This window comes from Eucalyptus grandis, chromosome 3 (assembly GCF_016545825.1).
Source record: "Eucalyptus grandis isolate ANBG69807.140 chromosome 3, ASM1654582v1, whole genome shotgun sequence".
NCBI lineage: Eukaryota > Viridiplantae > Streptophyta > Magnoliopsida > Myrtales > Myrtaceae > Eucalyptus > Eucalyptus grandis.
This window is the reverse complement of record NC_052614.1, coordinates 19,344,113-19,371,598: the sequence shown is the minus strand read 5'-3', so window position 1 is coordinate 19,371,598 and position 27,486 is coordinate 19,344,113. Positions and strand designations below refer to the sequence as shown.

At 41.6% G+C, this 27,486-nt stretch overlaps 4 protein-coding genes across 4 annotated transcripts; 2 read left to right on the top strand and 2 right to left on the bottom strand.

Moving 5' to 3' along the window:
- Positions 1 to 537: 537 nt before the first annotated feature.
- Positions 538 to 6,668, top strand: LOC104456649 (ABC transporter B family member 13). Its single transcript, XM_010071501.3, is given in 15 exon segments — positions 538 to 1,153; positions 1,352 to 1,406; positions 1,510 to 1,685; positions 1,782 to 1,982; positions 2,201 to 2,460; positions 2,559 to 2,872; positions 2,987 to 3,210; positions 3,800 to 4,034; positions 4,037 to 4,078; positions 4,081 to 4,206; positions 4,209 to 4,301; positions 4,304 to 4,558; positions 4,731 to 4,972; positions 5,170 to 6,054; positions 6,056 to 6,668. Coding segments are annotated over 15 exon segments (3,756 nt in total). The 5' UTR covers positions 538 to 847; the 3' UTR covers positions 6,398 to 6,668.
- A 130-nt stretch (positions 6,669 to 6,798) lies between these two features.
- Positions 6,799 to 18,615, bottom strand: LOC104456647 (vacuolar protein sorting-associated protein 35B). The gene is given in 23 exon segments (XM_010071499.3): positions 6,799 to 7,336; positions 7,410 to 7,523; positions 7,800 to 7,903; positions 7,988 to 8,095; positions 8,210 to 8,290; positions 9,261 to 9,329; positions 9,854 to 9,943; positions 11,351 to 11,440; positions 12,053 to 12,142; positions 12,296 to 12,361; positions 12,432 to 12,671; positions 12,807 to 12,923; positions 13,958 to 14,017; positions 14,093 to 14,167; positions 15,049 to 15,171; positions 15,296 to 15,385; positions 15,468 to 15,530; positions 15,713 to 15,800; positions 16,490 to 16,675; positions 17,764 to 17,842; positions 17,845 to 17,886; positions 18,084 to 18,180; positions 18,331 to 18,615. Coding segments are annotated over 23 exon segments (2,376 nt in total). The 5' UTR covers positions 18,424 to 18,615; the 3' UTR covers positions 6,799 to 7,125.
- Positions 18,616 to 18,956: 341 nt separating this feature from the next.
- Positions 18,957 to 21,473, bottom strand: LOC104456646. The gene is made up of 3 exons (XM_010071498.3): positions 21,154 to 21,473; positions 19,681 to 20,083; positions 18,957 to 19,543 (listed from the first exon to the last, which is right to left on the bottom strand). The coding sequence occupies exons 1-3, from the start codon at positions 21,235 to 21,237 to the stop codon at positions 19,041 to 19,043; spliced, it is 990 nt and encodes a 329-aa protein (XP_010069800.2). The 5' UTR covers positions 21,238 to 21,473; the 3' UTR covers positions 18,957 to 19,040.
- A 1,808-nt stretch (positions 21,474 to 23,281) lies between these two features.
- On the top strand, positions 23,282 to 27,081 carry LOC104456644 (prostaglandin E synthase 2). The gene is made up of 6 exons (XM_010071495.3): positions 23,282 to 23,650; positions 24,262 to 24,396; positions 24,568 to 24,643; positions 24,791 to 24,885; positions 26,373 to 26,540; positions 26,635 to 27,081. Exons 1-6 carry the CDS (start codon positions 23,299 to 23,301, stop codon positions 26,799 to 26,801), a joined length of 993 nt encoding a protein of 330 aa, XP_010069797.2. The 5' UTR covers positions 23,282 to 23,298; the 3' UTR covers positions 26,802 to 27,081.
- The last annotated feature ends 405 nt before the right edge of the window (positions 27,082 to 27,486 follow it).

Below are 27,486 nucleotides of genomic sequence, written 5' to 3'. Positions count from 1 at the left end.
ACGCCTCGTGTCATTTCGAACCTCTCCCTCTAGAATGGAGGATTTGAAACCAATATCGTCTAAATGACCCATTCTATCCAAAATCAAGTCAATTGTATAATTCAAAACGATAAAGTTTGTTAGTACATGTTCGTGGTACATTGCTTCAATTGCAACTCTATCAAGACATATACACCGAGCAGAACGGGTTCATGGCTTTGTGATCCGATGGCTAAGACGATCCACATTCAGCACTTTTAATCAAACCGGCCACTGAACTCCGATTTCAATCATGCCATGCACCGGACTTTCACTTCTTAGGGAAATTATACATCTATATAGATTCCTAGTTGAGCCCATGAAGTAGTGATTCTAGAGAAGTTTTGACATGTATGTGAACATGATATCATGTGGGTCTGCTGAAAGCCCGCAACATCGTAGTCGATGGTTTCGATCGGGCACATGTCCCCTGGAAAAAGACAGAGGGACCACACTGAATACGAGGGACCTCCATAGCCGGAAAAGCTCTGTGCAGAAGCGGCAAAACCCAACTGATCGAAGCTTCATGGGTATGACACTCTCTCGCCAGCCAATCGCTCTTCGTCTTCTACATTCTCATCCTCTCTGTCTATCTGTCTGTCTCTCTCTCGAAGCTGCAGGTAGTAATGAAGCCGGGTTTTTGGTTGGCCAACTATTTCCTGTCTGCATTTATTGGCGGGAAATCTGACCTGTGACGTTTCACCCCCTCCCCTCCTCGCACGAGCCGCCCATGACCACGAAAGTGAGCTCTTTCTCATGCTCTGCTCTCGTCTCCTGAAGCTCTGCATTTCAAATCCTCTGTGCCCGCTGTCGTCGTCGTTGAGCGATCATGAAAGCACCTGAGCTTGAGCGCGAGCCTGCAAATGACCCGGTTCGTGATGATCGGATTCCGACGCTGCCGGAACCAACTAAGGAGCAGGAGAAGGAGAAGGAGAAGGAGAAGCCGAGCACTTCCTTCTTCGGCTTGTTTGTGGCTGCCGACAAGATTGATTGCGTTTTGATGTTCTTCGGAAGCGCCGGTGCGTGCATCCACGGTGCCGCGCTCCCTGTGTTCTTCGTTCTGTTTGGCCGGATGATCGATTCTCTCGGCAAGCTGTCTTCCGATCCCCACGGATTGTCTTCGCGCGTTTCTGAGGTAACGCGTGGCAGTCTGGCTTCATTCTCCTCGGAGTAGAGACCAGTGCGATCAGCCATGCTTTCGAATAGATTTATGAGAGAATAAAGTAACCAGTTTTCTTAGGAGTTTACAGGTTTAAATTGATGCTTTCTTTTGCAAGCTAATACATCGTCAAAAGGCCAGACGCATGCATCTGACATCCTTATAACTTTGCAGGATGCTCTGTACCTCGTGTATCTAGGAGTCATCGTGTTCGCATCGGCATGGATAGGTATGCATCAAGCTTGTTATGGATGAATTTTGTTCTTTCAACCGAACAAATTCCAATAATCCATCCCTATCTGAGCTTAATTCCTGGTCATATAAGTCTTTAGGTGTTGCATTGTGGACGCAAACCGGGGAGAGGCAAACAGCTCGTTTGCGGCTTAAGTATCTGCAGGCAGTTCTTAGGAAAGACATCAACTTTTTTGATACAGAAGCTAAGGACTGTAACATTCTTCACCACATTACAAGCGATGCAATACTAGTACAAGATGCAATCGGCGACAAGGTATATGACGAAAGAAATCTGCATTCGTATCTGTATTCTCAATCCCTGTTGCGATAAGGGTACACTTCCACAACTTATTCCTTTTATGCACTGCAGACAGGCCATGCTCTGCGTTACCTTTCGCAATTCATCGTAGGATTTGCTGTCGGATTTACGTCGGTGTGGCAGCTCACGCTTCTGACCTTGGCTGTTGTTCCGTTGATAGCATTTGCCGGAGGAGCTTATACTATTATCATGTCTTCTCTATCAGAGAAAGGTGAAGCTGCATATGCTGAAGCAGGGAAGGTTGCGGAAGAGGTAGACACTAGCTTTACCAATGAATGTGTTTCTCTTAGTAAGCAATAGCATTGTCTTCTTTTTTCAATCCAAATAATGAAAAATTCTGTTTCAGACGCTTCACCCAACCTCTCCTCCTAAAACTCAAATTATGTTTTACTTAGCTGCTTACTTCACCCCACAAGTTGATTAAAGTAACTGAAGGAGCAACTCTTTCTACTCCACTTTGCATGGATCAGGTTATCTCGCAGATTCGAACGGTATACTCTTTTTGTAGGGAGGACAAAGCAGTCCAAGCATATTCTAAGTCACTTAAAGTTGCACTAAAACTGGGGAAGAAGAGCGGTTTTGCCAAAGGAATGGGTGTCGGCTTTACATATGCTCTCTTATTCTGTGCTTGGGCATTGCTTCTGTGGTATGCCAGCATTCTCGTCCGGCACCACCATACAAATGGAGGGAAAGCATTCACGACCATCATAAACGTTATCTTTAGTGGTTTGTAAGTCTAGCACACCGTTGGTAACATCCGGCCTCCAGTTTTCTCAGTACACTGTTCATTGTTTCTTCTGATAAGATTAAGTACTTTCATCTTTGCAGTGCGCTGGGTCAAGCTGCCCCAAACCTTGCTGCCATTGCAAAAGGGCAGGCGGCTGTTGCCAACATCATTAGCATGATACAAACGGATAATAAGCCGTCTAAGGGATCTGATGAAGGAACGAAATTGTCAGAAGTAGCTGGAGAAATTGAATTTCGTGAGGTCTGCTTTGCTTATCCATCCCGTCCCAACATGGTATTTGAGAATTTGAGCTTCACCATTGGGGCCGGAAAGAGCATAGCGATTGTTGGTCCGAGTGGTTCTGGAAAGAGTACCATAATCTCCTTGGTACAACGGTTCTATGACCCAACTTCAGGTATCTATCATCATGCAGTTAGTTTAAGCCAAATTTTACACTGATCGTCATATGGTCAAAACTCTTTATCACTGATGGCTAATCAAATCAATCTGTCGGTTACGATGCTTGTAGGCCAAATTCTGCTTGACGGACATGATCTCAAGACTCTTCAACTAAAATGGCTGAGAGAGCAAATGGGATTGGTTAGCCAAGAGCCAGCACTGTTTGCCACTACTATAGCCGATAACATTCTATTTGGTAAAGCAGATGCTAAAACGGAGCAACTCGTAGAAGCTGCTAAAGCTTCAAATGCACATTCCTTCATCCAAAAGCTTCCCGATTGTTATTACACTCAGGTGCGTTCCTCTGATTATCAGAGCTCGTCTCTCTGGAAGAGCTGCAGACTAAAGGTTTCAACATTTAAGTTCACTTTGCTGATGGTGCAGCCATTATCCACGTTCTAACTTTTAACAGACAAGATATTCCCTTTTGCTTTTAAAATGTTCAGTCATTTCCACTGCTCGCTCTGTAGAGGCAACCTATTCTGTCAAGTCAAATCCTGAGAACCACCCGATCCATCTCCTACTCGAAAGTAATCAAACTACCTCTTTTTTCTAACATTTACATCCAGAAGATTATTATTTATGGGAGCTCCACTTCAGAGTCCCTTTGAGCGGAACGAATGAAACATCTTTACATGGGAAAAACACGAGAAACCTTCCTCTCATAAATGGAGTTTCCCTTCAGTCATCAAATGCAGTCACTGAAGTATGTGCATAGAAAGTTGCTTACCTATACTTTTCCAATTTGCCTGGCCTCCATAGAATATGGGAGTATATTTCATCTGATGAGTCCACGGCACCGGATAGTACCCTTTTTTCTGTCCAGACTGTCACTTGGTAATTGCTTCAAGTGAATGATACATGACAACTAACATTAATTCAGGTGGGAGAGGGAGGAACCCAACTTTCTGGAGGACAGAAGCAGAGGATTGCCATTGCAAGAGCTGTGCTACGGAACCCAAAGATACTACTTTTGGATGAGGCGACCAGTGCCCTTGACGCAGAATCGGAACTTGTTGTCCAAGAAGCACTTGACAGAATAATGACGAACAGGACAACAATAATCATTGCACACCGCTTATCCACAGTCCGAGATGTTGATTGTATCGTTGTCCTGAAAACGGCCAGGTCGTTGAAAGTGGAAACCATTCAGAGTTGTTATCTAAGGAGGCGAGTACGCGACCCTTGTGAGCTTACAGTTAACTGAAAATGACACTCAATCGAGCTCACTATGTCGCTCGGATTCTTCTGCAAATTCTAGCTTCCGAGGAAGTTTTAACAGTGAGCACACTACACTGCCACAGAGGATTTACCAAAACATTCCCCCAACGGACACTGCTCCCTCGGTATCAATCTGGAGCTGTTAAAACTGAATGCCCCTGAATGGCCTTTGCATTGCTCGGGTCGGTTGGTGCGGTCCTGGCAGGCATGGAAGCTCCTCTATTTGCGATTGGGATCACCCACATCTTGTCTGCGTTTTATTCACCTGATGCTCATCGTGCTAAGCAAGAGGTCGATCGGATTGCACTCTTATTTGTCGGAGTAGCTGCTATTACCATGCCGATTTACTTGATACAGCATTTCTTCTACACACTGATGGGGGAGCGCCTCACAACCCGTGTTCGCTCATTGATGTTCTCAGGTTCTTTTGCTTCAGCTAACTTGATTTGTAGAATAATTTGAAAATTTTACTTTCAGATCCAGATAATCAAATCAATACAAAAATGAACTTCACTAGGCTTCATAAGTATTTCCATTCATCAGATCAATTCAATTAAAGACTATCTTGGAATAATGCATTACCTTTAATGCAGCTATCCTCACCAACGAGATTGGGTGGTTTGATTTGGATGAGAATAGCACCGGTTCCCTAACAACAATTTTAGCAGCAGATGCAACACTGGTGCGGAGTGCACTGGCCGACCGTCTATCGACCATTACGCAGAATGTAGCACTCACAGTGACGGCATTTGTCATTGCCTTCAAATTAAGCTGGCGGATAGCAGCTGTTGTCATTGCTTCCTTCCCTCTCCTTGTTGGAGCATCAATAACTGAGGTAAATTTCTGAAACCATCCTAAATAATGATAGAGGTTGCTTGCGTGAATTCATCATCTGTCAAATAGGCCAAAATGAACTTGTCGACCGAATTCAGCTCATCCCATTCCGCCAACTGATGTTTTGCTTTCAAGACTGTTGAGTGCTCAAAATAACTTCTTGAGTGTGTCCTTGCATGGCCCCCCAAAAAAATGCAGCAATTATTTCTTAAGGGATTCGGAGGAGACTACAGCACTGCCTATTCTCGGGCCACTTCATTGGCACGTGAAGCAATTGCAAACATTCGCACCGTCGCTGCGTTTGGTGCTGAAGACCGGATCTCAGATCAGTTTGCTTCTGAATTAGCCCAACCAAACCGGCAAGCACTTATCCGAGGGCACATATCGGGGTTCGGCTTTGGCATATCACAGTTCTTTGCATTCTGTTCCTACTCACTCGGCCTTTGGTATGCTTCCGTTCTAATCAAGCACAGGGAATCCAACTTTGGAGACATCATCAAATCCTTCATGGTTTTGATAGTTACTGCACTAGCCGTTGCAGAGACCCTGGCTCTCACGCCAGACATTGTGAAGGGCAAGCAAGCGCTAGGGTCAGTTTTCCGTGTCCTCAAGAGGCAGACTGCCATACATCCTTACAGCCACATGTCGAAAATGGTGCTCACGGTCCGAGGAAATATAGAATTCAGGAGCGTCAGTTTTAGGTATCCGGCCAGGCCGGATGTACGCATCTTCGAAGATTTGAATTTGAAAGTTTCGGCGGGGAAGAGTCTTGCGGTGGTGGGACAAAGTGGGTCGGGAAAGAGTACGGTGATCTCCCTAGTGATGAGATTTTATGACCCCACCTCTGGATCAGTTCTTATAGATGGCTGTGATATAAAATCCCTGAACTTGAGACAGCTAAGGTTAAGGATAGGTTTGGTCCAGCAGGAACCGGCATTATTCGCCACGACGATATATGAGAACATAAAGTACGGAAATTCAGAAGCTTCGGAAATAGAGGTGATGGAAGCGGCCAAAGCGGCGAATGCCCATGAGTTTATCAGCACGATGCCGGAAGGGTACCAAACAAACGTCGGCAATAGGGGGAGTGCAATTGTCGGGAGGACAGAAGCAGAGGGTGGCCATAGCAAGGGCAATCCTGAAGGACCCTTCAATCCTCCTCCTGGACGAAGCGACGAGTGCTTTGGACACGTCGTCGGAGAAGTTGGTCCAAGACGCTCTTGATAAGCTCATGAAAGGCCGGACGACGATCTTAGTGGCGCACAGGCTGACGACCATCCGAGACGCCAATAGAATCGCCGTGCTGCAAAATGGCAGGGTAGCAGAAATAGGCCGTCACGACCAGCTCATTGCGAAACCCAGTGGACCCTACAAGAAATTGGTCAGCCTGCAACAGGAGGAGAAGAACCTGGAAGCAATTTCTTAGCCAGCATGTGGCGAGGCAACGATTATCGAGTTATTGAAGCCTAACAGATAAGATAGTAGCCAAAACCTACTGGTGAGCTTGAATACGTCTCTCATTAAGAATTGTTTAGCCTCTGAGTAGAAGTCCTGAGTAATTTGTCCAGGGCATAAGAAGATGCATGCACAGGTCAAAAAACCTGATTACATTATAGCTTTATTGGCAGTGTAATTGGTTAAGTAATTTTCTTGATTTGTTCAATAAAACTCAAAAGCATATCGCTTTTTATACGCTAGCCAGCACTACCAACAGCACAAAATCTCGATTGTTTATAGCTGTCGTCGTTATTTATTTATTGTTTTCTTGGAGGTAACGTGTTTGGTTTTTCGTCAAAGCAAGAAGGGAAAATGGGTATGCATGTAATGTAACTCAAGCGAAAACACAAAGAAATCTTGCCTCACGGGGAACGAAAAGGTCTAAAAGAACAAAAGAATAGCTGTACAAGAGAGGCGTGTTTATCTCATTCACATTCGAATTACAGTAAACCACTTGTTGATCTGAACCAAATAACTTATTTTTCCCCGACCATCATAATCTATGTCGAAGCAAACCAAGCCACCTCTTTTCTTGAAGAGTCCATGCCAAAACTCTGGTCAGGCTTCTTCTTCCCCAAAAACATGTGCCCCGGCCAAAAGAATCACACGCGTGCCCGCATTGTGTTTTGAATATATCATCTACGATTCAACTGGAGATCACACCTTAATTGGCTCGTACTTCTCGCCCATCATGCCTCCCTTCTCTTTTTGATATTGGATGTACCGAACTGTGCTGACAAAGAATGTATCTGAAGCTGGATCCTGGGTTGTGGAATCGCTTTGCATCTCGTTCTTTATTAGCTCAACCAGGCTCTGAATTGCAGAGCTTGTGACCTGTGGGTTGCCTTTCTCGAAAAAGTAGAGGTACCTGAAACACAAATTCTCATCAACTGCACCAAGGAACCAAAAAGAAGACCGCAAATTTTTAAAATCTCACTCACTTGTTCAAGATTTCGACAAAAAGCGTGACTGGGCCAGCGCTACCCCGTGTAACGCTGGCCATCTGTTGCGCTGCATTTGCTATTCTCAAAGCACGTTTAAGACAAAGTAGAACCCTGCAGTTACAGGAAATATATCCAAAATTTCATGCTCTTGCAAAACATTTGAAATGAGGAGCACATCCCAAAACTAACGAAGGTCAAATACAATGAAGAAAATTATACTGTCATCCCAGCAAAGGAATAACTTCCTTGATCCAATAGCAAAAATGAATCCCCCAAAGGAGAATATTGACACAAGTATTCCTTTTCCTTTTCCTATTTGCTTAAACACGAACAAGTCCCCAACAGACGCTGAAAAAAGTGAAAAGGTAAAAGTAGGGAAGCGGGCACCTTTCTCCATCTTTAATGCCTTCGTGATTGTCGACCCAGAAAAGGTGGGAACATGCATAAACTGCTCTGCACTGGTCATGCTTCTTCAGAAGCTTTGCAGAATACTGACAGACATGGGAGAAAATTTAGGCCATAACATAAATAATTTAATTAGAGAAAGAAGCAGAAAAATCTACAAGCATTATTACCCCAGTTGCCTTGTGTGTTAAAGTATCTCTATTCTCAACACCAAATACAGTCATCCGCTGGAGACTCCCAATAATTAAATGTATTGCTGTAACCTGGGCTTTGGAGTCCTTAAAAATATTGCAAAAGAAAATGGGTCCAAAGCATACAGTCTTAGTTCCTCATTTGTCACTCAAAGACTCGAAATCTCATAACTAATCATATTAACAGTGTAAAGCAATTACCGCAACTTCTTCTTCATATAGTACAAAAGCCTGGGTAAAAAATTCATAAGCCACTGGTTCAAGATCACAATCGCCGGCAGCCTAGCATTCCACATGCAATGCCAAAAAAGTAATGCAAACTGAAAGTTAAAATTGTTGCACATAGCACAGCCTTGTTTCCCACTACACACAATTACTGATAAGGAAATCACAAGTGTCTCTTTGTAATGGAAAATATTATGAGTATTAGAGTGATGTACAAAATCTATGCACATGATCTGAAAGCCTGAAACATTATTTTCCTGACTAAACATAGCAAGTGAAAGGGCGAGACTAACATGGAACTCATTTAGACAATGACAAGGGCTCAAATTAGATAAAGGCTTATTACTTGAAAAAAACAGAATTTTGGGGTATCTCACGAAAGTGGTTATTCAATGTTGGCTCTATCTTGAATCAGGTCATCAACACTTTTAAAATCTTCAGTCAGGTAATGTCGACAAAAGTGATCCCCATTGCAGTAATTTCAGAAGTAGAATAAATTCTCTTAAAAGTCATCAAAATTAGGGTCACCTATATCTTTCTGAAAAATCTAATGCATATGATGTGAAAGCCTGAGACATTATTTTCCTGACTAAACATAGCAAGTGAAAGGGCGAGACTAACATGGAACTCATTTAGACACTGACAAGGGCTCAAATTAGATAAAGGCTTATTACTTGAAAAAAAACAGAATTTTGGGGTATCTCGCGAAAGCGGTTATTCAATGTTGGCTCTATCTTGAATCAGGTCACTAACACTTTTAAAATCTTCAGTCAGGTAATGTCGACAAAAGTGATCCCCATTGCAGTAATTTCAGAAATAGAATAAATTCTCTTGAAAGTCATCAAAATTAGGGTCACCTATATCTTTCTGAAAAATCTAATGCATATGATGTTTAAAGCATTAAAGCTTTTCAGTTCTGAGCAAAAATAAAAGCAAGGAATTCTTTCTTCTACCTTGATGAGGAACTTAATCATACTACACATCATTTGGTAGAAGAGGACGGGGAAAGGAGAAGGTCATAGCATACCTCTGCACATTGCAGATATAACCTTAGTGCAAGTTCAGGTGATGGTACAGATGAAAGAGCCTCAATTATCTGAAACAAAAGTGATGATAGGTGAGAAAAAAATTGCAAAAAAATTAGCAGAATAAAGAAAAAAAAAACTGCAGGCAAGGTAACAATAATAATGTTAGAAAATGGTTCCAGTAAAGACTTTGCCCAACAATGTCCAATTTTGTGGTAAAGAAGAATGAGCTATCAATGGATCATCTGAGGTCGAAACCACTACAAGTCATATGGAACAAGCTGGGAAGGCTGACCAATCCTTAGAAAGGTTTTTGTGTTTTTTGGGTTTGGGGGGGGTTGGTTCCTCCCCGACTATGCCAGGGCAAGCAAGAAGAGCAGAGTTGTGAAAATTAGAACAGTGGGGGCATGGGCTCCTAGGATGCGAATTCATACTAAGCAGGAGACCAGGTATGGGGTTGTTCGAGTTTTAATCATTCAGTACTAAAATATTAAAATTGCCAAAAAACAGAGAATGGAAAGATGAAAAAGTCCATGTGCAAAACAAGGTAACTTGACCTACAAAGAGTTGCAGTAACAAACTTAAATAACTACACCTGGCTCAAAAGCTGGAAAAGTTTTCTAGGAGTTGCAGGCAATTCTTCTCCCACAACTTCACCATCTTGACTTTGCAATTGCCTGACCAACTGTAGATTGCAACACAATGTCCCACGCAGTTAATATATAGTTTTCAAGATCAAACTACACACTTCCAGGTGAAAATTGAAGACTAACTGCTGGACCTAAATCTCTGAAGATGGCCAACTACTCCGGATAAGTCTCTTTGGGTTATCATTTGTTCCATTCTTACAGAATTAGTAAGTATAAATATTTTAAGCTTACATTCTTCAAAAGTTGCAGTATTTATCCTTGTATATGCTCCCCTCTCCAGAATCACAAAGTGAAAATACAAGCAAGCAGGTTTAAAAATCATATTCATATCTCTCCAGAGTACAGATATTTCTCATAATCCAACTCACGCTTACATGGATACAACAGGGGGAAAACACCGATTACATGAAATGCAAGCTGACAAAAAACTGTCGCCTTGATTCACTTCCAGTTCAGAATATTCAGATTGATGCCAGAGTACAGTCACAAAACTAAAGAAATAATAGGATTTATCGTAGCAAACTATCCAGCCGGTTGAGAATATTTAAGCAAAGAAAATCTGAGCTCATATTGTCTGAAGGTGGGTAGGGGACAAAAGGGGAGAAAGGAATTTTAACAAATGGAAAGAGTAAATCATCAATAAAGTAATGACTCCAAGCAATCGGCTTTATCAAGCTTTTGATTGTGACTGTTGTAGCAACTCCCCTTATATGATAAAGTAATGGGAGCCACGTACACGTTTTGTTTAAGCATCTATGATGCATCTCCTTTTTATATTGGAATAGATGATGCTGCCAAAAGTAAACTCTACCTCACAATTCCTGATATATTCATCATAAAAGAGCTCTAATGGATGCATAATGCAGTATTAATTCATGGCAACCTGGAAACTTTTGCCTAACGGATGCATTGTCTTTAGGTTGTTAAATGAGAGACCAAAAATAACTCAGATTCAAAAGTTAGTGCTGAAGGCTGAAGCTAAGCAGGTCTATTTACCAGCATTCAGTTTGCTAGTTCATCTTAAACACAGATTATCTAGACTCTAATTAGTAAATTATGCTTCAGATGTAGTGATACCATTACCCAGTTGTTCCTCCATCAAACACTGAATTCTAGACCTCTAATAAGTAATTTATGCACATCAAATACCTGCTAAAAGAGGAGATGAAAATCAGCAGTTAGAGAACCCAAATGTGACTAATATAAGCTACTTATTTTGGAGGAGCCCCTTCTTCACATAAATATAAATGTCTAACTGACGGGCAATCCAACAACAAAGTAAATGGAAAGGGGGCAGGAATAAAGAAACATACCATACCAATTCTCAGATGATTCTATTTCCACAACTTTTCATCCATTTCGGATCTCATTGTCTACTTTCCATGTGGATAATCAATTAAAAGTTTTCAACAGGTCAGTCAAGAGGGGGAAATAAAGCATACCCTGAGGGCAGAAAAAACAAGCGGAGGAACTGTAAAAGGCAGGCGATTTGGACCTCCACCCATAATGTGCTTTTGCACCGCACATATAATCTGCAAATTAGAAAAATTATGGAATCAATTACCAGCTGTTTCATGGTCAAAGAAACATTAAGCAATGATAAAAGCAGAGGACACTGGATGATACCCATTGTTGCTTGAAGTTAAAAAGTATTGGTTACATTATAAATAACATATGAAACTTAATTAAATAACCCATTAATCAGGATCAGTTCTAATCTCTACTCAAGATACCCAGACCACATTTCTCCCTATGATAAAGCTAACCATCATAACTCTGTAAAACACTATCAAAAGGATTTCTTCATCAGTCAGAAAGAAATTTTTCCATAGAAATGTTAAAAAATATTGTTCCTGAACTGGAACTCTTAACAGATATACGGCAGTAATTCACAAACAGATATGAGACAATCTAACTTTTCCAAGTCCAAGATGTACACATGCGACGTGATCAGACCACTTTTTTAAATTTCCCAGGTGATGTCATTTGTCCTTAACAAACAAGACAAGTATTCTCCCTTCCTGTCAAATCCCCATCCTCTTCATAAAAGCACATATGCAGACACCAATAACAGATAACTCTTCTCTCTAAGTCATTATTACCATAGAGAATTAGCATAAAACATGCATCAGAACATGATTTACCTTAAGCATTTCTTCTGGGTCATCGTTATATAGCATATGTATAAGGCGAGCAACAGAATTTTGCTCTTCGTTGAAGTCTTCCTCATCAAGCTACAGTAAATGTTTGATATGATAAAAGTGAGCAGGAAAGAGCATGAAGTGAAGTAATGTTGAACAAACAAAGATATATGTCAAATAACATTATTTAACAATACCTATTGACACAATTTGCAAATAAAAATATGATAACATACTTATCAGTACCTCATCCTCAGCTATTCCCTCCACATCTTTAACAAGTCCTTCGATTAATTCAAACAACACCTCAACCTACAAACCAAAGTCAGAATTTAGTCACAAATTCATAATACGAAATACAAAGCGAAAGGGTGATACAGACCTTATCAGCCTCCTTGATGCAGGTGTTATTCTTCATGATGCTTTGAATTATAACCAATGCCATTTGTTTGTTTGTCAAACTATCAAGGTATTCCATGACGCGTGGATAATTAGGAAGTGTCAAGGCTCTGACAACATCATTGTATTTCTCTATTGGAGCACTCAGGAGTGCAACGATTTGTTTTGTTGCTCTTCTGTCTTCAAGCTTTGGTTTGCCAGAGAGCTTCTTAACACATGCTCCCTGCACAACAGTTTTCACAGAATTGATAGATCATGCCCACATACCTCTCTAAATTGATGGTGACACGAATTATGATCTCAAGACATGATCCATTGTCACTGAAATCAGTCCAATAAGTATCAGAAGAGCACATACCAGAACTTGATCCACATAATCAAGCCGATCAGGGTGTACACGGAGAGTAAATGTGAGAAGAGAAACATACAAAGAAATTGCTCCAACAACTGGCATCTCAGTGTGGGCATCTATAACCTGCCATTAGATTGTAACTCGTTAACCTGGATCCTACATACTTTAAGTTCCAAAATTTTTCCACGAAGACATAAAATCATTGAAGGAAATAGAGAAGACCTAGATTTGGTTTGCTCTAGGTATTTCCTATAAGCTTGGATTATATGGTTACTCAGACTTTTAAAGTTGTAATCTAGTGCTCTCAAGCAATATGAATCCTTCGTCTCCACATATTTGTTCGCTGTTTCAATGCATTCTTGTCAAACTCAAACAAGTACATGCAATTAGCAGTTACATGTTCTAGAATACATCCTTACTAGGATAAATTCTTTCCTATAGTTACCTCATTTAAGTATAAAAAAGAATGCTTTCATGTAATAGCCTAAGCTTTCAAATCAATTTACTGTCATCCCTTATATTTTGCATAGTATCAAAATAGGTCCTTTGCTCGAATCTCTCTGTTTTTGTTTGCCTCCCCATTTATCAACTTCCACTTCAATTTTAGTCCCAAATTTTATACATTAGAACATCTAATTCCCTCAATAATCATTTAGAATCAACTGGTCCCTACCCTAGACCTCATATTAAGTACATGCTGATAGTGTTTCTTCCATGTGAAGCATATAATGGGAGAAGTTCAAGAAATTTAAGTAAAATATAACTGCAAATCTTGGGTTCCAACCAGGAAGTAGCCATCCAAAACACACTACTCAAATTCACCTAAATGAGGATGAAGACCAACTATTGTCAAAACGAATACTTAAGGGATAGTTTGCAAAAGAAAGAGCATTAAGTTTGGGTGAATTTTTTAACGGCCACTGGCACTATATCCCTAAATTTGTTTTTGTGATTAATTGTTCAGCTACTCTCATAAAGTCTTAATGTCCTTTGAAATCCAGATCTATATTTTCCATATGACTACCTAAAATTTGGGAAGATTCTGCAGCTTGGTGTAAGCTCAGAACAGCTAAAAGAACTATCATGAATTGAATTTTGGGATCTTTACAAGAAACTGATGCCTGAATTTCCTTCAGGACACAAACTTAGCTTTTCACCTTCCAAATGGCACTGCTCAACTTAGCAAATGCCTCCACTTGCAGAAATTCTGGTAATACCTGACAATAACCGAAGAAAATGTCAATAAAGTTGGGGAAAGAAGATCTGCACAAGCTTTTGTTAAGCTAACTTACATCTGGGCTTGAGGCAGCATAATTTGACAATCTATCCATCAACTGAGACAGCAGCATCTTGACATCAACAGTTGGCTGAGTACCAAAACTAAGTCAGATGAATGAAAGAATAAAAGTTCAAATCTCTACGGGATCTATCAGTTTATCTTTCTTCGACGACTAGCAGCATTAATTATATCGTACTAATGGGTTCTTGAAGATGACAAATACCTACTTATGAGAAGCTCTACCACACAGCCCTGCATAATATCAGTTGGAAAGGAAAGGAAAGGAAAAACTTGAAAGTATACTGCTCAGTGCAGGATGACCACAGGAGAGGTCAAGTTTCTCTTTCTTTTAGAGAACAAATAAATAAGCCATCGTTTTTCCAAGATCCACTGTTTTATATCTTAAGATGAGCTGTAAATAATATTTGCAATTTGGCAGTAATAAAGAGCCAGTTTGAAAGGAAATTTTTTTTGTATCTTAAAATGAGCATGTAAATTGATACTGACAATTTCGCACTGCCATAGAGCCAGTTGAAAGGAAGTTCTGATACTCATCAGTGAATTCAAAGTTCTGATAGAACTAGCCCCCAATTGCAAAGCTGGCAAGCTTCCCATCCAATTTAGTGATACTTTGATCTTCCTATGCAATAGTTGTTTTTACTGGCTAAAAGATCTGGATGTTCAGGCAAGTCTCATGGAAACTGTAATAGTATGACTGCTACACTGAAATAATCGACCAGGAACTCTATGCCAGTCTCGCAACAGTAAACTCGTTTTCAAATACATAAGTAATCTTCATTTAAGTTCAATTTTGCGAGAAATAGAGTCAATACAGATGGATAAGGGAAAAGGTGGTAGAAGCAATGTCATCATAGCAGCAGCGGTGGTGATGGCAAGATGCTGTGTTCTATTCATAGCAACAAACATGCTAATAAAATCAATAAGGTAAGTATACAAAGAGCTGCCCACCTGAAGCTGAGAGCAAGAACCCAATAACGCCTCAAGGGTCTGCAAATGGTATACATCTGGGAAGACCTGGATCAGGCATTCCATCAGATAATACTGGGCAAGATCATCTTTACAGTTGACAACCTGTTCAAAGACAATTTTATCATGATATTATCAAAGACTATGATCCAAGCTTTGGAAGAAACAAAATTCAAAGTCAGTAACCAGAATGAAAATAATAGTCAATGCCTATAATCAATCATGATACCTGCTCCAAGACCCCAGGAAGAACAGTTTCTTTGTATATTTCAAGATCCACACCCTCTATCTGACTAAGAACATGGAGGTTTTTCCCTACCTGCGAAAATTAGTCATGGTTAATTTATGTGTCTTAATATAACAGAGCTGAACCTTGGATGGAGACAATGTCAGGTTATTACAAGATCACGAAGCTCACTCCTTTCTTTTTCCTGCTTCTCTCTAATCCGACCAGGACCCTGCGACTAGAATGTCAAATTGAATGCCTCAACCCAGGATCACCAAAGACAATGAATGACAGACAAGCACCATAAAACCTACATGCCAAAAAAATTATAATTTCATGATTCACTTGTAGCATGTAATTGCAGAGACCATGGCACCATAAATGTCATTGAAGTATATCATAAGGATGAGCAAGGTTCACCTGATGCTGCATGCGAACCCAAAGCTTATTCATTTCAGTAAAATTTTGCAGCACAAATTCAACAGCATCCATAACAGTGTCGCCACCTCTGCAGGTTGACATGAAAGCTGATAAATCAAGAGGCCAACTGATCAAGACGATTGACTTGTAGCCAATCACCAATCATGTCCAATTTGTTACTATATACCACTATATACCACATAAGGATATATGAAGCAACTGACGTTCCCAGAAAAGATATAACTATGAGGCAAAACTAATAGAGCCACAATACCTCAGCACTAGATGTATTCTATAGTTTGGATCTATAAGAGGATTTAATTACCGATAAACAACTCAATGTATGTAGAAGAAGTACTATTGAACTACAAGCTTGCCAAACACAGTATACAGAGAGAATGCATCAAATCTGACCACATTATCCTGATGGGAAGAAGAAAGGAAGGAAGGAAGAAAAAGTTTGCATCTTAGTGAAATTTCACTACAAGTACAAACTCAGACATGATTCTTTGTCTCTTCGTACTTTCTTGAAGAGTCAATCTCCACCTTGAACAGAACCAACAAGGGACAGAAATAAGAAATAGAGCATCCGTGATTAACATGTATTTTGTGACTTTTTCATTAAGCGAGCAGATACCAATATATTTGCCTATTAGAGTACAAGCCTCATCATAATGTCAGCCTGTCTCGCATGCAGATCTGTATCCAGGAAGAGAAGGCTGGTCCTATTAATGAACTTGAATGTGAAGTGGAAAAGCATAGAACAAGTACTCATACCCTTCATATTCAGAACCAATGTCAGGTAACTTATCTCTACTGACTTGAGATAGGTAACTTCTTAAAAACAGGCCCCGTATTGGATGCTGAACACCACGGCACATCTCAACAAGATCTTTAAGGATATCCTTGGCAGGTGCTTCCTTGGACTTGATGTACACAGATCCCACAGTACATAGGAGATAGCTGAAATTCCAAGATAAAAGCTCAAAATGCACTCAGAAGACATTGGCAGGGAAACAATTATGTGATCTAAGTGTGAGTGAAGGATACACATAACAAGATGAAGATAGTAATACAGCTACAGAAATGTCATCGAGAAAAAAGATACATTCCCATGGAGTTAGAAACGAAGCGTCATAATAAAGAAAAAGTTACTGCAGATGTAACAAGTGCATTGGATGAGGCAACATCAACTCCTGGAATTAAGGGTCATTTCATATGAGAATCTTGATTGGCATTCTTCTCTGGCAATACAGTGAAGTGTGATTGATTAACATACATGCTATGAATAGATTGATTTGCGTACATGGTGCGAAACAAATCGCACTCAGACATAGTTCTCTGATCCACATGGTCATTGTGTGAAATAGAATGTCAATGCCACCTTCATGCATATTACAAACATCCAGACTTTATTTTTTCTGGCTACCAATCCACGAAGTATTAAAGGTAGTGCCTTTTGGTGGTGGGTTGCGCACTTATGTACCACTATAAATTTCAGGTAGGGTAATCCCACACTTTCGGCTGGTGCACTGCTCAGATATTGTTTATAACGACTCAGCCCGATTCATGTGGGCCAAGCCCCCAAGGAGCACTAGAGGTAGAGGTGGTGGCCTTTCAGGGTGGGGCTCACTTATATATCGGCCGATAATCGATCTCTCTATCAAATTGGGACTACTCCAGCTCATGCAAAGGACAGTATGAGCTAATGCTTTTTTCTCACACTTAACAACTTCCAATAATCACCTGACTTAATACATCATGGCTACTCATAAAAAGGGTTTGTAGATGGATTGCAGGGGTAGAGAAGGTTAAACCACACACCAGAAGCTACCATGCTGTAACAGCTAAATTCAGTTATGAAGATCATGGATTAAATTCGTATGGTCAGCAAATCAAAACAAACACGTTATAGCAAAGCTGAGAAGACACAAATAACCAAAAGAAAGAAGTTCCGCCCAAAAAGAATGGAAAAGCAGAAGAGAAGAATGAGGCCATAATCAAAAAGCTTTGCCAACCAAATGGCGTTTATGCACATTCCTGTCACTTACAGTCGGGGCAATATGTTGCCAGCATGCTGCACGAGCTCATACAAATCGACTATGGAAACGCCGTGCCTGCCCTCGTCCTGAAGAACATCTCCAGCCCCCTCAGTTCATCGAAAGCTCTCATATCTAGTGGTCAACCAAACCGAAAAACGGCTAAATCACCGACAAAACGAAACCAAACCAAACGAGCACACCTTGCTCAATCGCCTTCCAAGTTCAGAATCTACCGAACCACATCGAAAGAGAGCAATTTCGATAGCAACAGAATCACTCCACGCCAGCAAGTCCAGGGAGGGGGACAGAGAGATCGAGAGAGGACGTACAGAGATCGTAATACTTGTGGGGAGAGAGATTCGAAGTCCGGAGCTCGGACAGCATCAGGGCCGAGTACTTGAGAGCTTCTCTCAGGTTGTTGGCGTCCTGAAACGAGAAAGGATCGAGCGAGAACAGCGAGATCAGAAAGCCAGGTTTTTAAACGACACCCCGACGCGACGGCGGCGGCGGCGGCGGCGGCGGCGATCGGAGGGGAAGGGGGAGGAGGAGTTCGGAGACGGGGCGGCGAGAGAGTACCAGGGCGCGATGCATGTAGAAGGCGTTCTGCTGGATGGCGGCGATCCCTTCGGCCAGCCATTTCTCCTCGTCCTCGGGTCTTTCCAGCACCATCGACGCCGGTCCGAGAGATTGGACCCCAGAAGGAAGAGAGAGACGGAGAAGGAGCTGTTCGTGCTTAATCACGGGCAAACGGGAAGAAGAACGAATGATGCCGGGAGCCGTACGCTACCCTGATCGGTCACCACTCCCGAATTAGCAGAAGCCAATTTTTCCTGCGCTACGAAATGATTCGCCGCGCGGCGGGCCTACAAAACGAGTCGGTAAGACTTCGAGAATGTGATGTCGAGATCTACCAACCAACATAATAACCGTTTTTCAACGCCCACATTTCCAGTTGCATATGAAACGCAAATCACTTCCATTCATCACATCATGAATCATTGTCGTCCAACAGCAGCGACATTCAGCACAGTTCGGTTTTTGAGCAGGGTCGACATTCAGCACAGTTCGGTTTTTGAGCAGGGTCCACGAGATCGTACGACGGACCTCAGGTTTATCCAAGCGCCATTTCTCATCATCTTTGAATCAAAGAGTGACAATTTCCATACTACTAGATAAGGTAAAGGGACAAAATTTCTCTTTCATTTTGCTCAAAATTTCTCTTTCGTTTTGCTCAACTTATGTACATCTGTGCCGCTTTACAAAGTAATTTGAACGGAAAAAAAGAATTAAAATGGAACAGTATAAGGCAAGGCGTAAATCTCGGCCTCAGGTAAATAATGGGCTTGCAGCGGCCAAGTAAAAGAAATTGCTGTGTCGTCCCCTACTTTAGGCCGCTTCGGAGATTTACCCTCTACGCATTTCGTCTTGAAAAGCCAGTCCTCATCATCAGGTTCACCAAGTCCGTGATCCAAAGGAAGGGGCACCCAATGCTCTATCAGAGTTTCATATGTGGATTCAAGCTCTGACAATTCATTTCTGGCCGATGAAGGGACAGTCTGAAATGCTGTATCTAATTGAGGAGAGACTTCTGGCTTCACCAATAAAGTCTCCTTCGCTTCCTCCTTCGCAGTAGCCGAAGGGATGTTTATTTGACAAGGCGCATGACTCGTCTCATGCAAATGCTGCTTAGAAGGAAAATCTGTTCTTCCGGATGTAGTGCACTCAGGTTGTCCAACAAATGGACTCTCAGGTGCTGCTGTTCGTTTCAACCGGATTCTCAGAATGTTGCCTATAATGTCAAATAATGTCAAAAAAATAGATACGTCAAATATAATCACCAAGACCAAACACCAGAACCAAACAAATGCAAATGAACAAAGTGACCAAACACCAGAACCAAACAAATGCAAATGAACAAAACTTTACCACGCCGTTCAATGCTAGAAGTCGAGGCATCTTGTCTACTCTTGTTGCTGCTGCTCTTGCTCCCATCAGATAGGTAACCAACTGGTTGCTCATGCTCTTCTGTAATTGAACTCTTCTCCCCTTGCTCAGAGTAATCTTTACTCATGGGAGGGGAGTCTGAATCAAAAACTTTTCTCTTCCCCAATTTGGAGTCTTTACTCACTGGAGGGGAGTCTGAATCAAAAACTTTTCTCTTCCTCACTCCTGCCGGTGTCGGTGGTTTCTCATGAAATAGTCTCTTTACCTTGCTAACATTACCAACATTACCAGCAAAGGGTTTCATGGGGTTTTCGGTCTCCTCCTTTTCCCTCTTGTTTGGCTTACTTCTTTTTGTCTCAGCCACCTTCTGCTTTTCCTTCTGGAGCTTTAAAGCACCAGAAGACATTTAGCACAGAGACAGGAAACCAGGGGACCAGGAAACCAAGAAGCAAGCACGACCAAGCATTATCATAAAGCATTGGTCGCAATAAGACAAGTTTTCTTGTTCTTTCCACATGAAAGAACCGACACATTCAGGTCCAATCAATCCACTCACCCTCCCCCAACCAGCAGAAAAAACAACATAGGCAGAGGTAGATAACATTATTTCTACCTGTTGCTAGTGAACATCTAAAAAGGCTAGCATCAGCAGCCAATATGACAATTTTTCGGCACCATCAAATCCGATCGATAATAAACCAATTTCGGAAATCTATACAAGGATGCCAAAAATAAACAGACAAGATTGAGTGTGCTCGTCAATCTCAGGAAATAACTTGGAGAATACATGAAACGGATGTCGCCATTTAAAACAAGCCATACACCCAGTTTATTGTTAATCATTAGCAGGATTAAAGATTAGATGCACGATAAGACATCTCACAAAACGGTTTTAGTGTTTTTTTTGGTCATAAGTTTTAGTCCAAATCACTGAAATTAACCCAACAAAAGAATAGGTGCAAGTCCGCATATTTCGCATATTTGAATAGGTGCAAGTCCGCATATTTCGCATATTTCGTAGGTGCATCAAACTATTTAGTATTTAAGTTCAAATTACTCGTGCAACAAATACCAAACAAAGGCACCAGGCAGGAACTACAATCTTTAAATCTTTACAAGAATGGCACCCAAGCTGGGTACGTCAGAAAGCATTGCCTCACTATAACACTAAACACAGAATATGGACAAAGTTTGCTCTTTTCACTTCTTGCCCCCATCATGTACAAAACATAGAACCCCATAATTACAAGATCCAGAAAATACACAGGCAACCAGCGTCTACCACTACGCGCAACACAACCTTCCACCCGGCGGCAACCTCAAGATCCAGGCAAACCTCACATCACATGTACAAATCGCTACCCAGACCCCCGCCAATCACGGCCGGAGCAAAACCAAGGCCGTAGACAAAACCGAGAAATTGCGAGACAAAACCGAGAAGTTTGCTCAACCAACCTTAAGAGACCCCATCAAAGTCTCCCTCAGCGTCCCTCTCTTCACGCATCCCTCGCGAGGCGTGTAGGGAAAGCAACGAGACATCGTTCCAAAAGACTTCGCCTTTCGCCCACACGAGAGAGGTCGCCCACACGAGAGAGGATCGCGAGGCACGCGGTCGGATCGAAACCCCGATTCGAATCGGAGAGGAGGAGTAGAGGACGGAATCCCGCCTGCAGGCGCGCGCTTGCGACGGAAGGAGGAAGATGGAGAAGACGAGAACGCGGGAGAGAGGAAGAAGAAAAAAACCCTAGCCCCCAAAAGATTCTGATATCTGTACAGCCTTTTGCTGGAAGGCAGGGGTCGTATTTATAGCGGAGGTCGACCGACTTAAGGTTGCGTGGCTGTGATGTACCGATAATGCCCTTTTGTTATGGTTCCGTCTCGGCTTAGTCTTCCCCACCGGCGCCGCCGGGTCGGGCCTTACGTTGGGCCTGACGATTTCTTAGTTGGGCCCGCCCATTATCAGAGATGATTATTAATGCCTCTTAAATATCCTTGACCGATCGAAGTGGACAAGTGGAACTCCATTCCGCGAAGAGATTACTCGTCCAGGCTCTCCAAATTAATCCTTCCAGCTGATTGATTAGGCTTACGCGAGTCTAACGGGTTTTCAGGCTCATGACCACCTCTCATTATTGGAAAAGTTCCAAAGGATGAGGTTAGATTAAAATGTCGAGACTGATTTCGACTCTTGTTCGAATATAAGGTCATTGAAAAATCGAATCTAATTGCTTAAATTAACAAAATAAATGCGGTGCTCTTTTGATCTCTCATAATCTCAAGCATAGGTGTACTTACTCGTATAGGTTTTTCTTTTATATTCTTAATTTGCACCATGTAATTTAGCCATATGTTATTGACCAGCAAAAAAAAAAAAACTATATGTTGCTTTAGTATTTAGATAATTGTATAAATGATTCCTTAATTTTAGATCAATGTGTAATGTGTTCAAGAATTTTTAATTTGTTCAATGCATGTTATTGAATTTTAAACTAATATACAATGTCAGGTGAAGATTTTTATTTTATTTAATAGGTCCACAAACTTTAGCATATATTTAATCTACTTCTTGTATTATATAAACATGTTCGATATTATTTCTTAATTTGAATTAATGAAATGATGTTATTAAACATTTTTACTTTTGGACTAAATTGGATATGTACTAAAAGTTTATAGACTACATCATATAAATTAGATTTTTAAAGACGACGTTGCATGATGTGCCAATATTTATAAATTATATTAAACAAATTAAATTTTGAAAAATTGTACTTTTCATCAAAATTTTGAGGTCTTTTATGTAACCTTCCTTTCCTAATAAAGTGTGATATTCAATGTATTGGTGCCAAACAGATAGCTTATAGCAACACGAGAGAACCTTCTATGGGGCAGACTCTTCGGCCCTCTTTTGTAACCATCCAAATAAGATCAAATTCTGATTATTTGTTTCCATAATCGCTTGGGTTTAGAAATGGCGTTTGGTAAAATTTTTGTTTCTAACAGTTGGGAATAGAATCAAGGACAAAAAAAAAAAAAAAAGGTTGATTCTTGTCCCAAAATAAATTTGAGAATCAAAATCAAGAACTTTCCCTTTCGGCCATCTCGCGACCACCGTCTACCGTCCTTTGCCGCCGCTCACCGTCCACCATCGTCGCTGCCGAAGGCTCGCCGAGATCGGGCGAGGTTTGGCGAGCTTGGGAGGCAAGCCCAGCCACCGACAAGGCTCGGCCTCGGGTTGGGCGAGGTCGAGCCTCGGCGAGGCTAGACAAGCCTCGCCCGGCACTAGCGAGGCTCGGCTAACGAGGGTTGACGACGCTTCGTGTGGTCGCCGATCTAACGATTGGCCAAAAAAAAAAAAAAAGATGAGAAAAAAATTAATTTAAAATTTTAAAAATTGATTTGAAATAGAATTAATGAGTACGGTATTAAGACAATTCTATTCGAAAATCAGAAATTTTGAATCAGTTTCAACATAATGAAAAAAAAAAAACAGTTTTGATCGGAATCTAATTACGGAAAAGAATCCTAAACGTGCCCTTCCCTGCCGCTTCGCCATTACTCTTGCACTGAAAAGTTCCTCCCGGTTCCGGAATTCGGACGATGACGACGAGGTCGATCAGAGGAGCCGCCGCTTTGACCCGCGCCGCCGCGGCCGGCGGAGCAGCCGCCGCCAGCGCCTCCCAGCACCACCGCCTCCTTCGAGCCGCGGTCCGCGATCTCCGGGCGGGCACGAGTTCCCCGTGGCTCTCCGAGGTACTGAGCGGCCGGCGCTGGCCGTCGATCCCCTCCGCGTCCAATGGCGCCACGGGGGCCAGGCTCGTGTCCTCGGCCGCCGCCGCCGCCGCGGCGACGTCTCCGGCTCGGGAAGAGGGCTCGCAAGGGGCGAGGTTTCTCCCCGGTGACGTCGTCCTCTACCAGTACGAGGCTTGCCCTTTCTGCAACAAAGTTAAAGGTTAGCTACCGGGCTTTCTCTAGAATCTCTTAAGAAGCTAGAATAGTTCAGCGAGGGAAGCTTTTCGCCGTTTCGGTACGTGCTGCTTCTTGTTTGCGTGGGAAGTAATCGGTGTTCTTTGGCCCTCGAAGGCTGAGCATGCGAAGTTTTGCTGTAAGAGATTTAGTCTAGTGGTGTGTATGCACTGAGAGAGGCATCTTGGGGATGTACGCTTTGGCTGATCCCTCTCTCTGGTTCGAATCAGAGTGTCCTCCAGATTTTGTTCGCTCACAGCGGTTTCTTTGTATTTGTAGCATTCCTTTTTTCCTCTTGTCATCACAAAGGGAAGTTGAGGCTTGGGGAAATGTAAAATGATAACGATGAAGTTAATCGGATCTCATTGGACACCGTAACCAGTATCTACAGAATATGTAGGAAGATAGTTCTTGGCCAGGAAAACCAAACTAAAGTGAGAGAATTTAAAATGCTGAAGTGTGCCTTCGCTTGTGCTGCTGGTATTACGGCATCTCTCATGATTGTTAGTACGTCAGTTGTTGTCCATTATTAATCTCGTGTGTGGGTATCATTAATTTCATTATGATGTTGTTTGATTTTCTTTTCTTTTCCTTCAGCATTCTTGGATTACTACAAAATACCGTACAAAGTTGTGGAGGTCAACCCCATCAGCAAGAAAGAGATCAAATGGTCTGATTACAAGAAGGTGCCTATACTGATGGTAGATGGAAATCCGATGAATGACTCTTCAGGTTGTTGGTCATTCCCCTTATCCTTTTTATCTCTTGCTTGTTCTTTCATGTTGATGCGATTAATGATATCTAACTTTGGAGTATTTAAGCCTATTCTGCCGAACACGCAAGTTTTTGAAGGTCTTTTGATTTTCAGTCACACTCTGCAATGACCGATTTTGGTGTGTGCAGCTATCATCGATCAGTTGTTCGGAAAAATTCATCCTGATGACTTGGCGGAAAATGAGGAGGAGAGGAAGTGGCGTGGGTACAATTAACTTCTCTGCCATTTTCTTTTTGTTTCTGGGGTTTCTGTGACTTCATTTCCTTTCATCCAAGCTATCTTAGACATCTCCTGTTATGTTTCACACAATGTCACTGACTCACCATTGGTGTGTAATACAACTGGATGTAGGTGGGTTGATAATCATTTGGTTCATGTTTTATCACCAAATATATACAGAACTCCTTCAGAGGCCCTTGAGTCATTCGACTATATTACTACCCATGGTAAGGACAACATATGCATTGGTGTTCCTGAGTTGTTTTTGGCAACATATCTGTGTCTTTTTTTCTTTTTCTTTTTTGGAATTTTTACCCCATTTAGTTGCTAACTGTTGATAGCTTGTTCCAATTCCAACAAAAAGAAGCAATTAGCATGGAAAAATTTGCTGGCAGTGTTACTTTAATACTTAGCTGTACTTTCTATTGCTTTACAAGTGAAAGAGCTGTCTACAAGCTGTGCGAAAGCATTGTGCATTTTACCGGTAGCTAGCAAGTAGACAATGGAAGCTCAACCTATGGATGTGCTTAAGCATCTATTTTTCGAAAGAGCATGATCATCATTGATCATTGTTTACCTTTTACTGAGACATGAGCAGTGAGGCTAAGCTAGGTGTGTTGTTATGCGTTAGTTCACAGTAGTTGACTTGGCAGTGCCCTTTTTCTGGAAAGGTTTATTTTGGTATAGCAGCAAGAGTTGACAATGAGTCAAGCTGTTTGTTTAAGGAAAAAGCAAGTAAACTCTGGTCAACCCCATAGGGAGCTTGGTCCACCAGCTCAAGTTTTTGTTTATTTCCGCAGTGATATGGTATCACACTTGTTGTCTATCCTAGGACATCAATTCTAAAGCATCCTTAATTCTTACATCATAGCTGTTTTGAGCATAGTAGGGTTTTGAATCCAGAAACCATCTTTTATTCCCAGATCATAGCTGTTTTGAGCACAACCAGAGCTTTCTGCGAATCTGTGAAGTTTCTTTTTTTGAAGATAAACAAGTCTAGATTTTCTGAATGCCCACATCTTTTGACACATACAACCTAGTAAAATGCGTAGACAATTATGATACTAAAGAGTTATACGCTGTGGCAAAAGTTTGCAACTGATTCATGATATAACATTAGACATGCAAAGGCACCACAAAGATTCAATCAACATCCATGTGGTCTTCCTTCCATCGTGTGACTGATCTAACCTTTTGTGGTTGGGCTAATGTTGCTGTTGATCGTGATCTTTTATTTCTTTTAATCATGTTTAGTACTAGACTCACTGTAATTCATTGGTCGGCTAGGGTTTGGCTCTAGGACCCGTAGTTGAAGTGCACTAGTTTTCATATTCTTAAGTCTTTGCTAAGCGCTTAGTGGATCCAATATCTATACTCTAGTTTCATCTATTTCTAGTGTATTCTAAGCTTTTATGAGATCCATTCTCTCCTTTCATCATTTCTATTGTTGCCTGTTTTAGTTTGTCAATTCTTTTTCTCTCTAATCTTGTGAATTTCTCGTGTGCTATAATTTCAATAAATACTAGTTTGATTTGCACAATTTCTTTTGGTGATGTTTTTTATTCTAAACAAACAGTTTAGAGTGCACCTTTTCTGTACTCCTCGGTGTATTTCTCCTGCTAATTGTGATGAATATCTACTTATTGAGTACCATACTTGCTCTATATACGTCAATGAATTATGATTATAGTATGATGAGGATCCACAATTATAGGCAACTTCAGCTTCATGGAGAGGTTAATTGCCAAGTACAGTGGAGCTGCAGCTATGTATATGGTGTCGAAGAAGTTGAAGAAGAGACACAAAATTACAGATGAACGCGCAGCCTTGTATGAAGCTGCTGAAACATGGGTGGATGCTCTTAAAGGGAGGCCATTTTGTGGTAAGCTCGATCGGTTCTGCTCATTGGTTGGTCAGAAGCAGTGAGAAGAATGCTGCAAGACTTGACTCTCTTTTCTGGTGGTTATCTGCAACAGGTGGTGCAGAGCCTAATTTAGCCGATCTCGCTGTTTTTGGTGTGCTGAGGCCGATCCGGCACCTCCAATCTGGGAAAGATATGGTTGAGCATACTCGGATAGGTGAATGGTATGACAGAATGCAGCATGCCGTGGGGAATTCTACGAGAGCAATGACTCAGTTGTGACAGGAGTCTAGGGAAAAAATTTAGAGCAAGGCGGACGATGTTGTTGAGTCGGCAATGCCCTGAGTCTCATAAGAAACACCCCCCTTCTTTTTTTTCTGTCGGCATTTTGAGCCATATCTGCTGTTCTTATAGCATTGATAGAGTACCGTGTCAATAAGTTGTTTTCGCCATTTTGACACGCACTTCAATGAATTGTATGCACTGATTGCACTCTAAGCCGGTGATAAAATCTGCAAGCGGTGGTTAGTGTTCTACGAATGTATGTGCACTGGTGACCTGATGCTTGTTTTGCGGTCTATGTTATGAGGCTCGCCCTCTGCTGCTGCTTGACCGTGGAGAAGCTTTCTAAGCTTCACAGAAGTCGGCACGGCATGTGTTGAGACATTGAAGTCGAACCCTGGCCGATAAAATGATAGCAGAGTCTGTGCATCTTCTAACCGAGTTGCTCGGGATTTTGACCCTTGACTGGATCCTTTGGTAAGTTCCTCAACAGTCAACAGGCCAGCCAACTCCAGGGATCATTGACATTCAATTTTCTGCTTTTTCTGCACCTAATAAAATGATAATATAGTAAAATGCCTCAAATTGTCATTAGCGAAGGTACTTATATTTAGGGCCCATTGGAAAAATGCAATGGGGAGGAGTTTTCCGAAATGCTTTAGTGTTCGGCAAATTATAACTTTAA